At 34.7% G+C, this 14,781-nt stretch overlaps 1 protein-coding gene and 3 long non-coding RNA genes across 14 annotated transcripts; 2 read left to right on the top strand and 2 right to left on the bottom strand.

Moving 5' to 3' along the window:
* Window positions 1-11: 11 nt before the first annotated feature.
* Window positions 12-5,479, top strand: LOC130496520 (protein trichome birefringence-like 45). Its single transcript, XM_056988632.1, has 3 exons — window positions 12-421; window positions 4,446-4,617; window positions 5,376-5,479. Exons 1-3 carry the CDS (start codon window positions 78-80, stop codon window positions 5,451-5,453), a joined length of 594 nt encoding a protein of 197 aa, XP_056844612.1. The 5' UTR covers window positions 12-77; the 3' UTR covers window positions 5,454-5,479.
* Window positions 1,768-3,866, bottom strand: LOC108810663 (uncharacterized). Of its 5 annotated transcripts, none has more exons than XR_008935678.1 (6): window positions 3,408-3,866; window positions 3,263-3,327; window positions 3,028-3,148; window positions 2,436-2,942; window positions 2,221-2,336; window positions 1,768-2,132 (listed from the first exon to the last, which is right to left on the bottom strand). It is a non-coding gene; the product is annotated as an uncharacterized LOC108810663 (long non-coding RNA). The 5 variants fall into 5 exon arrangements; XR_008935677.1 differs by having other exon boundaries at window positions 3,231-3,327; XR_008935676.1 differs by having other exon boundaries at window positions 2,436-2,670; window positions 2,861-2,942; window positions 3,028-3,327.
* Window positions 5,480-6,692: 1,213 nt separating the features above from the next.
* Window positions 6,693-7,963, top strand: LOC108809051 (uncharacterized). Its single transcript, XR_001942772.2, has 3 exons — window positions 6,693-7,206; window positions 7,381-7,594; window positions 7,696-7,963. It is a non-coding gene; the product is annotated as an uncharacterized LOC108809051 (long non-coding RNA).
* Window positions 7,964-12,100: 4,137 nt separating this feature from the next.
* On the bottom strand, window positions 12,101-14,769 carry LOC108837598 (uncharacterized). Of its 7 annotated transcripts, none has more exons than XR_008935983.1 (7): window positions 14,532-14,769; window positions 14,315-14,444; window positions 13,837-14,166; window positions 13,677-13,731; window positions 13,531-13,589; window positions 12,775-13,444; window positions 12,101-12,452 (listed from the first exon to the last, which is right to left on the bottom strand). It is a non-coding gene; the product is annotated as an uncharacterized LOC108837598 (long non-coding RNA). The 7 variants fall into 7 exon arrangements; XR_008935980.1 differs by having other exon boundaries at window positions 13,531-13,596; XR_008935984.1 differs by having other exon boundaries at window positions 12,775-13,276; window positions 13,369-13,596.
* Between the last annotated feature and the right edge of the window lie 12 nt (window positions 14,770-14,781).

A 14,781-nucleotide genomic window follows, 5' to 3' on the forward strand; every position in this document is an offset into this window, starting at 1 on the left:
TCTCTCTCTCTCTCTCTCTCTCTCTCTCTCTCTCTCTCTCTCTCTCTCTCTTTCTTTCTTCTCTCCAAGCTTCTTTAATGTCGGCCCTTCAGTGTCTCACTTTCCTCTTCTTGTTTCTTTTCCTTCTCCAAGACGCCACGTCAGCTTCACCCCTCCCTCTCCGCCGGAGACCGGTTCACAACAACAGCACTCACAGCAACTTCGCTAAGCATCCACGACGAAGAGTAGTTTTTCCGGTGAACAGAAGTAGCTGCGACTTGTTCGCTGGCGAGTGGGTGCGGGACGAGACGTACCCACTTTACCGGACCGAGGAATGCGGCAAAGGAATGATAGATCCGGGATTTGATTGTCAGACTTACGGCAGACCTGACTCCGACTATCTTAAGTTCCGGTGGAAACCTTTCAATTGCGACGTCCCAAGGTTAACAAAACTCACTCACTAGTCACTAGTCACTAGCAGGCTATTTCATTAGACTAATACATTGATTTAAGTTAATGTTGTTTGTTTATTATCTTTGCTTTTGAGGAACATTGTTATCGAGTTTATCATTTCTCCTCGAGTATTTAAACACATCCAAACTTATGTTTAAAGACAAATTAATTTACTCTTAAGATTCACATCATAAATAGTATTTGGATCATATATATCTGTGGTCCCAGAAATTATTATATATCTACGACAACCACATACAATTTCTTATGGTTATTAACACTTATATATTTAAACATTATGGGCGTTCCGGCGCTACGCGCCGGGTTTGGACATTTCATCCCTGCATTAGGCCTGGGCGTTCGGGTACCCATTCGGGTACGGGTCGGTTCTTTCGGGTATCGGGTTTTTCGGGTTTGGAAATTAAAACCCATTCGGGTATTATAAAATTTCGGATCGGGTTCGAGTCGGATCTTTCCGGGTTCGGGTGGGTTCGGTTCTGATGTAAAGGAACCTGAAAATAACCGAATAACCAATGTATCCGTAACGGGTTCGGATAATAGTACCCAAAATAACCATATTACCCGATTCGGTTCGGGTATTTTGTATCCAAACTACTCAGATGTACCAAAAAATAACCAAAAATACTCATTTGACACAGTTTTGTTTAAGTACTTCTATCCAAACTACAATATTTTATCCGAAAATACACAAAATTATTGAAAATAACTAATATATTAAATTTATAATTAAAATTAAAATAATTATACATATAATTATAAATAATATTTTGAAATCTATATTTTATTTCGGATATCTTCGGATACCCATTCGGTTTTCGGTTCGGGTCGGGTTGGATACCGGTTCTTCGGATACAACAGTTTAGGACCCAAACGGTTATTTCTGAAGAACCGAGTAGACCCGATACCCTGATTTTTCGGGTCGGTTCCGGTTCGGGTCCTCGGGTCCGGTTTTTGTGCCCAGGCCTACCTGCATTGAGTTCAATTTGTTTATTTGTTCAATTTGTTAGTTGTTAGTCCTGTATTTTAAATAGCTCCAAGAGTTTTGTGCATGTGAAGTCTTGCTCTTGCACCCCATCCAGCCCTCTTTTAATCTCCATCAAGGTTTTATAAGATTACAGTCATAGATATTGTTGCAGATATTTTATACTGTTGCTACAGACCTCAACTTCTTAGTCGTATTTCTCTTCTTACATTTGATTATGCACGACAAAAAGGCTCACGTTATATGCAAGAGTGCATGGGCACTCACTTTACAGATACACATGACGCTGAGTTTTCAATTAAAAATCAGAAAGAGATATAAAGTAAATTGGAAAGAAGCTTTATTAGTAAGGAAAACAACAACCACTGCAGTGAGTTTTTTTTTCAAAACGACACAGAGAGATTACATATTTCAGGTAGCATGAGCTTCACATTAATCAAAAGACCAACATCTTATTTAAGAAAAGCTAGCAAAGTTTATATTTCTAAGATGGGAGCGAATTCACATTAGGTAAAGAGACCAACATTTACCACAAAGGCTGGCACAGGTGCGAGCTCTCGAGCTGGGAAAATGCGGGAAATGTGAAGGTCTGGTACTTTGAAGTAAAATTGAAGTCCTTTAATCTGAGTTGGAAGGTGTAGGTATTCCCAACAATCTCAGCAAGAGACAGAGGGAGCTCAGCATCAACACCTATACCCTGGAAACCGGTTAACATCATTACATATGAATCATTAAGCAAAAGTAATAGTTAAAATTAATAGATAGGGGTCGACTATAGATGATACCACAACTTTTTGCAGTCTCAGAAGCCTTAATGTTTGTTAGCTTAGCTAACTCCAAATCAAAACCAAGGAAAGCCGCAATATCAGTGCCGTCTGACACAGTAAATATCACCCGGTACCTGTTGTGATGGAAAAATATATTTCTCCGACATTAGTTTCTGGGAATATATGGCATTAGCTTCTATTACAGGAAAGATACAAATATCCAAATTACTTACTTGAGTGCAGCCACAACATTAGTTCAATTACATGAGACACGTGTGAAGGAAGATAACTCTCGGATGAGTTTCTTTGAATATCCGTCGCAGCCAATATAGCACCAACCATTATCTTGCTGAACTCCGGTCACCTTAGCCGTGCTTTCGAAACTCTATTATCTGTCGTGTGTAAAAGAAGTACACAAATCAGACGAGTAAACTCTAATTATTTTAATTTAAATAGTCCAGAGTTCACCTGAGGGTCAGCAGTAATAATAAATTTGTTAAGCTCAGATATGGTAAGTGGCTCAATTTTTTGGGCATGAACCACCTTTGACGAAAGACATTTGCAAGTGTATGAGCATGGAAAGACATTCAACGAAGAGGAAATCCGAATTCATCAGGAGAAGAGCCAAGTTGCGAGTATCTAATTAGAATAAAAGGACTTGTCAAACTCTTCTTTTCTTGCAGCTGTCTCAGTGTCAAAGTAGAGGTGCGTGCCAGAAGTGCCATTGAGATATAACCGTCCTGACGAAGCATATGTGGTTTGTTTTAGAAAATATGAGTCAAACAAACAGTTCATGACAGGATCTGTCAGAAAATGATATCTTACTCCCAACTATCTTAGGATTGATGCCAGTGACAAGCACGATTCTTGGCTCTTTCCCGTAGCTGTCAAACTTGTCATGAAACGCAACAGCCATGGATTCAAACTAACAGAAACGTTTATATCCCTGGAAAAAAACGTCGATATAGAGTCAAATGGGTTTTACCTTAGAGTCTATATATATTATAACAAATGGAGAGTAACAATACAAATATCTTTCTAGACGCAGAGTAAGCATCACCTGTTGTGCACCCGGTAGAAAGTCGTTAATTGTGCTCCTTATTGCACTTAACTCACCAATCACATCTGATAATTGATGTAATGAGAATACGTTAACACGTGCTTCCAGGAAAATCAAATACACAACTCGAATTCAAGAAACATACCAGGAAGTTGCTTGTTCGTGAGGTTGAAATCTGAACAGCTCAGTAGGTATTGGTCTTACGGAATCAGTTAGCTTTTCGAAAGTAGTGAGCTTTTCGAAAGTAGTGCCGGCGTTGAACCATATGGAGAGAGTCAAATCGCCAAGAAGGATGTAGGAGTTAGCCATCGTCGAACTGGGTAAGCCGAACTGATTTTTTAAAAATTTCTTTGAAGCTCTGATGTCCATGGTCGAAGGAGTGATATTTATAGATACGACTTCGAACGATTATATAGAGGACTCTATGATGGCGATTCAATGCTTCGGAGTGGAAGAGGGGCATAACTGCGCATTAAGTCGGAACAGTGAAGAATCAAAGAGCCGTTTCATAGATGAAAAAGAGAGAAGACGTCGAACCTCAGAGAAGCTCAAGGTTCGCTCTGCGATGACGAATATAGGAGCGGAGAAACAAGAATAAAACCTGGGCCTGATGCGTTATTTTGGAAGCCCATAGAGCGACGAAAAACCCAACAATGAATCGAAATCTTTTTTTCAGTTAAATGATGAATTTTGTCAAAAAGGGACAGCTGTCAAAAATCCCCCCCAAGGAGAGATTAGAAGCCAACTTTATTTATTAAGAAGATATAGTCAGGGCCGGCTTATTAAGTTAGTGGACCTTGTGCTCAAGTTTTTCATTTCCAAAGTCACTGTTAACATTTTTAAAATCCAAAATCAGGACTCTAAATCTGTATACATTTGACAAAATAGGACCTTCATTCCTTAAAGAAAATTATTGAAAAATAAAAAGACCCTGTGCTAAAGTTTCTTCAGCACATGTGCAGAGCCGGCACTGGATATAGTCGAGGTTACTTAAAAATCTTATCGAAGTTTCGCCTTTACGAGTTGAGTAATAAGTACAAGTTTAGTAGATTCGTTTTTATTAACAAACCCGAATTGATTTGCTGTTGTTGGGGAGGTTTGGTGCGATTAAGATGATTAGTCATTATTAGTTGTAGGGTCGGCACAGTAACTTATTTAATTAGTTTGAATTTTTGGAAAGCAGGTTCAATGGGGTGAAGTTTCTACAGAAAATGAGAAACAAAACAGTAATGTTTGTTGGTGATTCGTTGGGTAGAAACCAATGGGAGTCGTTGATGTGTATGATCTCTTCATCAGCACCGTTCATTCGTACAAATCTTATTCATGAAGATCCTCTCTCTACCTTCAAGATCCTTGTAAGTTCCAGCACTACTTTCTACCGTCGGTTTAATCAATCTTTTTTTCTTTCTTTGAGTAGGCCGAGTTGGATAGAATAACTCGTGAAAATTGAGTCAGAAGTAGTATATTTACAAACGTCGTTGTCAAAAGGTATTAGCTGATCAACTTGACGTCGTCGGTGGAACTTTCCTGGTCCAGTAAAAGGACAAGAAAAAACTAATACCCTCGAAAGCAAACACCAGTTACTATTCTATATGCACTCTTATCTTTTATATCATCGTATTCGTTTACATTTCTTCAGTTCTGTGTATGCATATGAAATATTTTATATTTTTCGATTACTTAAATCGAAGATATACGTACGGATTATTAGAACGAAAACTACTAACTAATGTAACAAAACATGTTCTCTTAATTAATCTTTGTTTCAGGATATTACGCAAATCAGTTGTAGCTTTTTTAAACTATATAAACTTACCTAAAATATATATAGTAAACGTACCCAAAGTTTTTTCTTTTTTTCTTTTTTTTTTTTTACGATACTAAAGTTTTAATTGGTGATGTAAGATAATAAAACTTTGGGTCTCATTTATGTATAATCCAATCATAATGAAAACATGTTTATAGTGTCCTGAAAACACCATCAGAATTTTTCTTAAAAATAATTGAAAAGTGACGTTTAGCACAATAAATTCATATTAGCTTTTATATCCAACCTCTGTATCTCAAATTACTAATTTCGAGTTTTGATAATACATGGATGCATCAATGGCAGGATTACAACGTTAAAGTGTCATTCTATAGAGCTCCTTATCTTGTAGAGAGAAAAAATTCACGGAAAGACAACTCTTAATATGAAATAGAGCCTCAAATTAGCTAACTAGCCAAAAAGTCTATACGTGAATAAATACGTGTTTATAAACAATTATTTCATATAGGCACACAATATATGAAATATTAACATATACGTGTCTATACGTGTTTAAAATTTTATTTTTATATAGGCACACAATATATATATATATATAAGAATTATCTTTTTGATAATTTTATAATATTATTTTGTAATCAATTATTTAATATAGCATATAAACTTTATATCATTAAAATAAAATTTGTTTTTATTTATATATAAATTCAGTAAGGGTATTATTTAAATTAATAAATTAGTGAATAGTTAGAAACTAATAATAAATCAATAACCTATCTAAAAGTCTAAAACCTGATAAAAATATGAAAATAAGAAAAACTAATATAACATATAAATTTAATATTAATAAAATAAAATTCGTTTTTATTTATATACAAGATTCATCAAGGCTATTTTTAAAATTAATTAATTAGTGACTCAGCTAAAAACAAATAATAAATCAATGATAATTTAGCTTAAACTTAATAAAAACATGACAAATAAGCAAAATTAACTAAAATCATGGAGAACATGACAAGTAAGCTAAACTACTATAATAAATAAACATTATATCATTAAAATAAATTTTGTTTTTATTTATATATAATTCAGTAAGGGTGTTATTTAAATTAATAAATTAGTGAATAGTTAGAAACTAATAATAAATCAATAACCTATCTAAAAGTCTAAAATCTGATAAAAATATGAAAATAAGAAAAGCTAATATAACATATAAATTTAATATTAATAAAATAAAATTCGGTTTTATTTATATATACAAGATTCATCAAGGCTATTTTTAAAATTAATTAATTAGTGGCTCATGTAAAAACAAATAATAAATCAATGATAATTTAACTTAAACTTAATAAAAACATGACAAATAAGCAAAATTAGTTAAAATCATGGAGAACATCATAAGTAAGCAAAATTACTTCATAAAAATAATAGTATAGATTGAGTGATAAGTGAGTAATAACTAATAAGACATTTGACATAGACCTATTTATAAATAAGTAAAAACAATAGAAAGTTGTCGAAAAAAAAAGTAATAACAATAGAAAAGAAGGAAAATGAATGGTAATTGATAAGTGAGAAAAACAGTAAATTCAATTAAACCGGAAGGGAACCCTCCCAACTTTAGAACGGGTCGACGAGGTGGTGGATCCCCACTCTCATCCAAGGCCATCGGCAACGGAGGCTTATGATGAGTCCTTATGATGAGGAGTAATTCTTAGCAAATATGAATGAATAGAATAATAATATAAAACATAAACAAGCTAAGAAGTTAAGGATTAAAATGAATTGATCCTTGTTGACGTGGCATACTCACTTTGTTAGCATCGTTCCCTGCTTCTTCATTCATTTGGGTGGGAGAATAGGAGTCATCAACAAGTCTGTCGAAGAAATCTCCTCGTCGTCGGGTTTGATGAAGCCATAGCAATTTGAAAATTGAGAGATCCAAATCCCTAAAACCAAAAACCCCAAACACAAAATCTCCGCGACGGATCTGCAAGTGCCTGGGACAACCGTGGAGGAGATTGCTGGTGGCTGGGTTAACCGAGATCTCTGCTATTTATTTATGAGTCTGTGGATGAACCTGAGGAAGCATTGAAGCTACTTCACAAGTCAATGAAATTGCTTGAGGATAAACCAGGACAGCAGAGATGGATTGCTATGTCGTGTCAAATTGAATGTAAAGTACTGATCTTTGTGTTTTCAAGCTTGTAAGTTATTAGTGAGATTATAGAAGAATCCTGGAGATAATGGATCTGAATGAGATTGTTTTATTGGCATGAGATTATCAAATCGTATCTACATAAAAGATTTTTGTTATATTAGTTTGGTTTTGTATGTGAACTACTTGCAGGGTTAGAGGCACGGATGGGAGTTGTAATGTATTACACGCTGGGGAGGTATTAAACCAGATGGGACTGGCATGCGTTCAGCTTTTTTAAGATCGATGAGGCTGGTGAATTGTTTGAAGAAGCGAGAGGGATTCTCGAACAAGAACGTGGTCCTTGTGATCAGGACACTCTCGGTGTTTACAGCAACCTTGCTGCTACATATGACGCCATGGGAAGGTAATAATGTCTTTATGATCGTCGTCTATATATGATTTGCAACTGGTTCCGGATTAGTTTTAACTAAGTCAAATATTTATGCTAAGTTTGTAATCTTGCAGGATAGAAGATGCGATTGATATATTAGAGCAGGTTCCGGTTCTGAAGCTGAGAGAGGAGAAGCTTGGGACTGCAAATCTGGATTTTGAGGACGAGAAGAAGCGTTTGGCCGAGCTTTTGAAGGAAGCGGGGCGGTCACAGACCTGTGTTTTGGATGTGATTCTTCTTAGTCATGGTTTCTCCATTATATGTACAACATAAACACATTTGATCATATTGCTAAGGGATTCAAATATAAAAAACACCATTATACATTCTTTTTGAATTAGAATCCTTAACTATTCTTAAAAAAAAACAATTAGTTTAATAAGCCTAAGGACTCCTTGGAGATGCTCTTATCCTTTTTTTTGTTGCTACTGCTAACTCTTCTTCTTATTCATTTCTTACATTTCACTTCCAAATATATTATTTCCTCTTACACATATAAATTTTTATTATGTTTTTCCGATTAAAATGGCGACTAGTTCATCTATAGCAGATAACTCGTCGAAGATTGAAATTGTGACGTTGTGCAATATGTGAAGTAAGTATTTTCTTTTCTTTTTCTCAACTATCTTAACACCAATTTTCCGACAACATTTCATTGCCTTTGGTGACTTTTCAAAAGGTTTTACATATATTATAATTTTGCTTTCTGCATTCCAGGTCCAGCACAATTAACTGTCCATATATCTATACCAATGTTCGAAAACTCGTTAGGCGCTTTACGTGCGGCACATATGGACCTAGCGATTTATTGGAAAATCGGAAAAAAATCGGGGAATACGCGGGACGGAATTATATCTAATAATATAACATTTAAATGTTTTCAGTTAAAATGCCTTTAGATATAGTTCATGACAATTACAAACAACGATGTTTCCTTCCTAGTCTGGTGGTCTTGTTAAGGACTTACAAACCTCTGGACCTGAGTTTGAAGCCTACTAAAGCTTATTTATTTGTTTTTATTATCTTTTTAAAATAAATGGCAGTTCTGTAATTCTGCATGTCTTCTTCTTCCTCGATCCCTCTAACCTATTTTGCAGCCGTTCTTTTATTTTCAGACATAAATCACTTTTTTTTTGCGATTTGCTTCGATTCAACATCATTTCTTTGTTATTACCATTCTTTTATGATAGATCTATAATGTAACTATCGATTTGGACCCGAAATCACCAAAAATATATACGTTTTTTTTTAAACCGAGTTTTTGACCGATTCTACTGAAATCGCGGCGGCAGAACTCCGCCGAGCGCTTCACCGGCGCGGAATCGACCACTCCGGCCGCGTTTTAGAACAGAGATCTATACTAATAAATCAATTAACTGTCCATATATCTATACTAATAAAGTTGATTTTTTATTTTTTTTGGGGAAAAATGTCTTGTGGCATTCTCTTTTTAATAATTAAAATTTTTTCTCAATTTTATTTAATGTGTTTGGGTGTTAATTGTGATTAGATGTTAGTTTATTTTTGTTATTGACAATTTATTACAACTAGAGTCTCTCTCCGCGCTACGCGCAGAAAAGTGTGTTGATAGTTTATTTATCAATCGTATGTTTCAATGTTTTTGTTTGTAATGACTAATGGGAGCTTTGTTTTTTTTTTTGTCATCAAACATACAGACTCATATTGACTCTGTACACCAAACTGGTAGCTCGGCATCTGACAAAAGACGATTGTTGTCTCGCACTGCGTGCTAAACGATCCGCCCTTGAATTTGCCGTCCTTGGTACATAGATGAGCTGTGAGCTATGGAAACTACTTTGTAAGCTTCTGATATCCTCCAGATAACTTGCGAACGCCGGCCACTCTTCTGGTTCTGAAACCATCTTCACCAACTGAGAACAATCCGTTGCAAATGTAACCTGAAACTGACGTAAATTCCTCATACATTCCATTGCCCAAATCAATGCTTCTACCTCCGAGTGAAAGGGAGATATACTTGCCCGAATATTTCGTGCCCCCATTAATCCCTCATATCCTTCCAGAGTACTGTACCATCCTTGTCCCGAGAAAGAGTCTTTATCCTTCCACGAACCATCTGTGAAGCACCATCTCCCTGAAATTGAAGGAGGCTGGTATGCTTGCGGTGGTATAGTGTGTCGGATAGTCAACTCTTGGGCCGCAACCCACATAGTAGCTTCCGTTTCAGCCAGCTTTAGTGTATCCATGGCATCAACATCCAGGTTACTAAAGACCTTACTGTTCCTTGCTTTCCAAATATACCATAGGATCCATGCAAATTGATGATCAGTCATCTTGGGTAAAACTCTCCAGAATAAATGATCCATGTTATTATACAATGATTCCGAGGGGAAAACATTTAGATGTGTTGGTACAGTTGATAATGCCCATATTTGCCGCGCTGGAGGACATTCAAAAAATACATGATTCAAAGATTCCTCTGTACTCCCACATCTGTCACAAATAGTGTCCCCTTGCATTCCTCGGGCTTTTAAATTCTTTTTAACCGCAACACACCCTGATACAATCTGCCAAAGAAAGTGTTTTATCTTTGGTGGACACTTAACCTGCCAACAAAAAGCTTTTAAAGAATCTACCGTTGGTCCATAGAAAGCTAGTTGTTTTTCTTTGTCGGGATAAACCATTTCCACCTCATATCCTGACTTAACCGTATATTTTCCATTTTTGGTAAAATGCCAGCCATCCTTATCTTTTATACAAAACTTACTGAGAGGTATACTTTCAATAATCTTTGCATCCAATGGATCCACCAAGGCCCTAATGGCTTGTGAGTTCCAAGTCCTAGAACCTGAAATAATAAGAGATTCAACCGTAAGTTCCGAGATTCAACCGTAAGAGACTAATGGGAGCTTTGTATTTTCAAAACAATGAGGAAGTTGGTGAACATCAATTGTTTAAAAACAAAAAGAGTAGCTAGATAATAAACTTGATTTTCTAATTGTACGTGATATTGGAATTATTTAAGGGTGTTTTAATCCGGTAAAACCAACCCACTAAAATTAAACCAAACCAAGTTAGAGAAAGTGGATTAAATCTGGCGATATCGAATATACCGAACAGATGTCCTTTTTAGAAATTGAGATATATGGATATGTTTTGATATTTAAACCGTTCAAACAGAGTAAACCGAATAAACCAATCAATTAAAATATAATAGCATAAGTACATGTAAATTATATAATATAATTAATAGTATATACTTGATTTATTTTATGAACCGCATATTTAAATGTTTATTTCATTAATTTTATAATTTATTTTAAATAGTTTAGTAGTTTATCTAAACCAAATTAAATTATTGTATAATAAAGTGTCCAGGGCTAGGCATAAACCGAGTCACTAAAACAAATTATATTATGGTCTATTTTTGATTGTTATTCCAATACCTTAGCCAAAAAGAATCGGAGACACATTCATCTAATAGAAATAAATTTAGACGCATCAAATATATTCTTCTTTTTTAGGGAATAATGCAGGAGATTACATATTTACATGCGCGTTCTTTGGTAAATATATTAGCTTTTCAAAATATTGAGTTATGAATGTATTTAGCTTACACAGTTTGTGGAAGATAATCTTGCAAAGATGGCAGATAATGTTCGTCAACTACGCGCAAAGTTATGTTAACTACATAGTTATATTTTATAATCATAGTAAATTATCTAATAATAATTGTTTATAAAATATTTAGGGAATTCTAATTTTACTTAATTTTTAACTTTTAGTATCATCGTTCATGTTTACCTGATCTTAATAGACATTTTCATAACTACCTCAAATATGAAGTTTCAAAAACCTTTGATCTTTACTTTATAGATATGTTAACACAATGCTGTTATAAAAAAAAAGATATGTTAACACAAATAATTATTTAAATAAATTATAAAAAAATCTAAAAGTATATTTTTAAATTTTTGAATTAAACGTTTCCAAACTCAATTTTTCGATTATTTTTAAACATAATGTTTTGAAATTCAAAAATTATTTTTAAAACTATTTTTTTAAAAATATATTATTTTAAATGTTAAGTATTTATATATTTATTTATGAAAATAATAAACTCTACCTTCAAAACTCCACCCCTCGTCTAAACACTAAGTCTAAATTAGTTAACTCTAGAATTATAAATATTTATTTCTTTTTTAAACTGAAGATAAATAAAATTAAGATAAACATGAAAAATACTACTGAGTATGTGCTCGTTTAAGCAATTTCTCAAAATGTTTCCTTTAAATCAAAAAAATTCTATTTTGTATTTATAAATGTATAAACTATATTTATAATATATTTATCTTAATTGGAAAATATAAAATTATACATTTTAAATATTATACTGTATAAATTTTTCAATACATATTTATTGGATTTAAATATTAGACCAGATTTAACATCTTTCAGTTCTCATTTAACAATTAGAAACCAAAGATGACAGAGAAAATAGATAAGAAACAGTCTGACTTTATGTTTTTCATTTACTCGATTACCAAAAAAAACTTCTATAACTGAAAATTGGTTGCTTCGAATAAAAGTGACCGATCGATTAACAGAAATTGTAATATTTGATACAATATATCTCAGCGTTCTCTAACTCAAACTTTGACGTCCTAATGTTTCATGTCGGCTTCCATTGCTTCTGCATTATCAGTGCACCTTCCTTGTCATTTCCATCTCCTCGCTCTTCCAATAAATCATCCATCATGAACTCACCTTCCTAACCATTGATGTCATCTACTTCATCTTTCCCTCTAGGTATCCTCCAGGGTCCATCAGTCTAGTGGAACACCTAAGAAACCTATGCCCCAATCAATTTAAACCATAAATGTATGATAACACATTCTTTTTTCTCTTTCTTTTATATGTTATAGATTTCTACATGTCTGATGCTCAATGTGAAGTGACATCACCATCATGGAAAACTGTACACATCAGATCCTTTCATGAGTTTTTATTAAAAGTTTCTAACCATTTTTCCCGGGAAAATATAATCTCATGATTCTGTTTGTTAATGAGAAAAAAAAAACCAAAAGCAAGAATATGTAGGGAAAAATAAAAAAGTTTGATACTTTATAAAAAAAATCAACTTTCTTGTAAATAAAGAAACAGAGAATGCTTACTTTTGATGAAGTCAGAGAGATCCCCGGAAGAGAAGAAAGGATGAACCATAAGCTTCTCTCCTCTGTTTCCACCGTAGAAACCCAACAGAGGAACCAAGTTCTCGTGTCGAACAAACCCAAGCGTCTGGATGACGTCATTAAACTCCTTAGCATCACATCTCGCTGTACAAACCGGTCGGAGAAACCTAAGAACTCTGACTTTAGCATCACAGCTTAACGTCTATTCTCTCTCTGTCACTCCATTGCAGGCAATGGTTGCCAGGCGAGAAGATGAAATCAGCAAGGCGATGAGACGCTGCTATGAAAGCATGTCACAGATTTCGATGTTTCTAAGCTTCTCTTCATCCTGCATAAACACTTAAAAGACAATCCTTTTTATAAGAAAAAAAACAGAGCCTGATCTGAAGGTAAGCATCAAGGTATGGGAGTGATGTGTTGGCACCTGGCACCATACCCTTTCGGAAACAGCCTCCATAAGGTGTCTTTCATTTAAAACTAAAAACTTTAGAATGAAAGAAATAACATATCACTATTGTGTAAGGGAATATTTAAGTAGCATGATATTTGTATATGTGATGAAGCTACGTCACTAACGGAAGTCGTCGGATCGATTTTGATCAAAATAACGGTATCTTGGGGATCACATCAACATCTGTAGCCTTGATTTCGTCTGACACCGAAACAAACGAACAAAGCATCGAGATTTAGACACAACTCACAGATTCATGTTCCAAGTTTCGAACTTCAGTAATCAACCTTCTCCACGGTCTCCATTGTAAAAGGGTTTCTTGTTAGAATGCAAAATATCCATATAGCTGTTGCCTAGAAAAATGAAATAATATATAGTCGAAAACAGAAAGAGAAAAAAAGAGCAAGGTTGATTGCAAGAAACCAATACGTACAAATGGAGAAGAATCTTCTCCTTGCAGATGAGCCAAACTTCTCCCCTCCAGCTTCCTTGTACAATTGAAGCCAGTGCTCAAATAAATTAGGCTTGGTGCCATAGGGTGCATCACTCTGCAGCAACACTTTTGTGCTAGAGAAGGTTATAAGAATACATACATCAAAATTTTTTTTGTCTAGTTCCTTTCCAGCTGCAATTTGGCATGCCAATGGCAGGTGCTTTCCATTTAAATCTCCAGACGTGTTTCCACTTCTTCACTTAATAAAGTATGGCCAATGTGCTCACTAAATGCACTGGTAGATGAAGAAGCAACTACAGAAGATTGGCCATTGGTACTCAACTAATTCTCCTCGTCTGTGTCAGAACACTCAGAATCTTCTTCCTCATCATCCTCTCCATCTGTAGAGCTTCTATCCTCAGAAGCACTGTTTTCCTCGTCTTCATCATCCGCATCTTCTGTGTCGCTTCTAACTTGCTCATCTCTCTGCCTGTTAAAAGATTTGGAAACCCGGATTTAGTATCTCCCTCTAAGGCAGTAGAATATGCCACAAAAATTATTGCATATATAACAAATACTACAAAGAGAGTTCCCCGAAAACGAAAAGCTAAAGATTTAAATTTCTACTGTAAATGTACCTTCTTCTGTTCATGTCAGAAACAACCTTGTTAGACAAACCAAGAGATACCAGAAGATTATGGTAAGCTGTCGGTTTTCTGTAAACATTTGCTACTGATTTGTCTTCAACACGGTATTTTTCAAATTAATCTACAATACAATACGATAACCGAAAATGTTTATTTGAGTTTCAAAAAATCCGAAAACAATTGCAGAATAGCCAAGATCTTAAGATACCTGTTGGAGTATTCGAAATACAGCGTTCGACATGACTTGGATGGAGAAAGGCCAAACAAAGCCATTAATGTGATGAAGGATTGATTATAGAAGAAGGAGTTATGCGTCGATTGATCGACGATCATTTAAAGAAAAGGAAACGTGAAGGTTAAGGAGATCGAAGAAGGGGTGAAACGAAGAAGATAGAGGAAGAGTCGAGACGTTTGAGACAGATCGAGGCAATATCATTTGGGGCTTATGGCCTAAATTG

Source organism: Raphanus sativus, chromosome 6 (genome assembly GCF_000801105.2).
Source record: "Raphanus sativus cultivar WK10039 chromosome 6, ASM80110v3, whole genome shotgun sequence".
Taxonomy (NCBI): Eukaryota; Viridiplantae; Streptophyta; class Magnoliopsida; order Brassicales; family Brassicaceae; genus Raphanus; species Raphanus sativus.

Coding starts and splice junctions, on each gene's coding strand:
- LOC130496520 (XM_056988632.1), top strand. CDS start 78: ATGTCGGCCCTTCAGTGTCTCACTTTCCTCTTCTTGTTTCTTTTCCTT. Junction 422..4,445: donor TTCAATTGCGACGTCCCAAG/GTTAACAAAACT, acceptor TTTGGAAAGCAG/GTTCAATGGGGTGAAGTTTC. Junction 4,618..5,375: donor TCTCTACCTTCAAGATCCTT/GTAAGTTCCAGC, acceptor CATCAATGGCAG/GATTACAACGTTAAAGTGTC.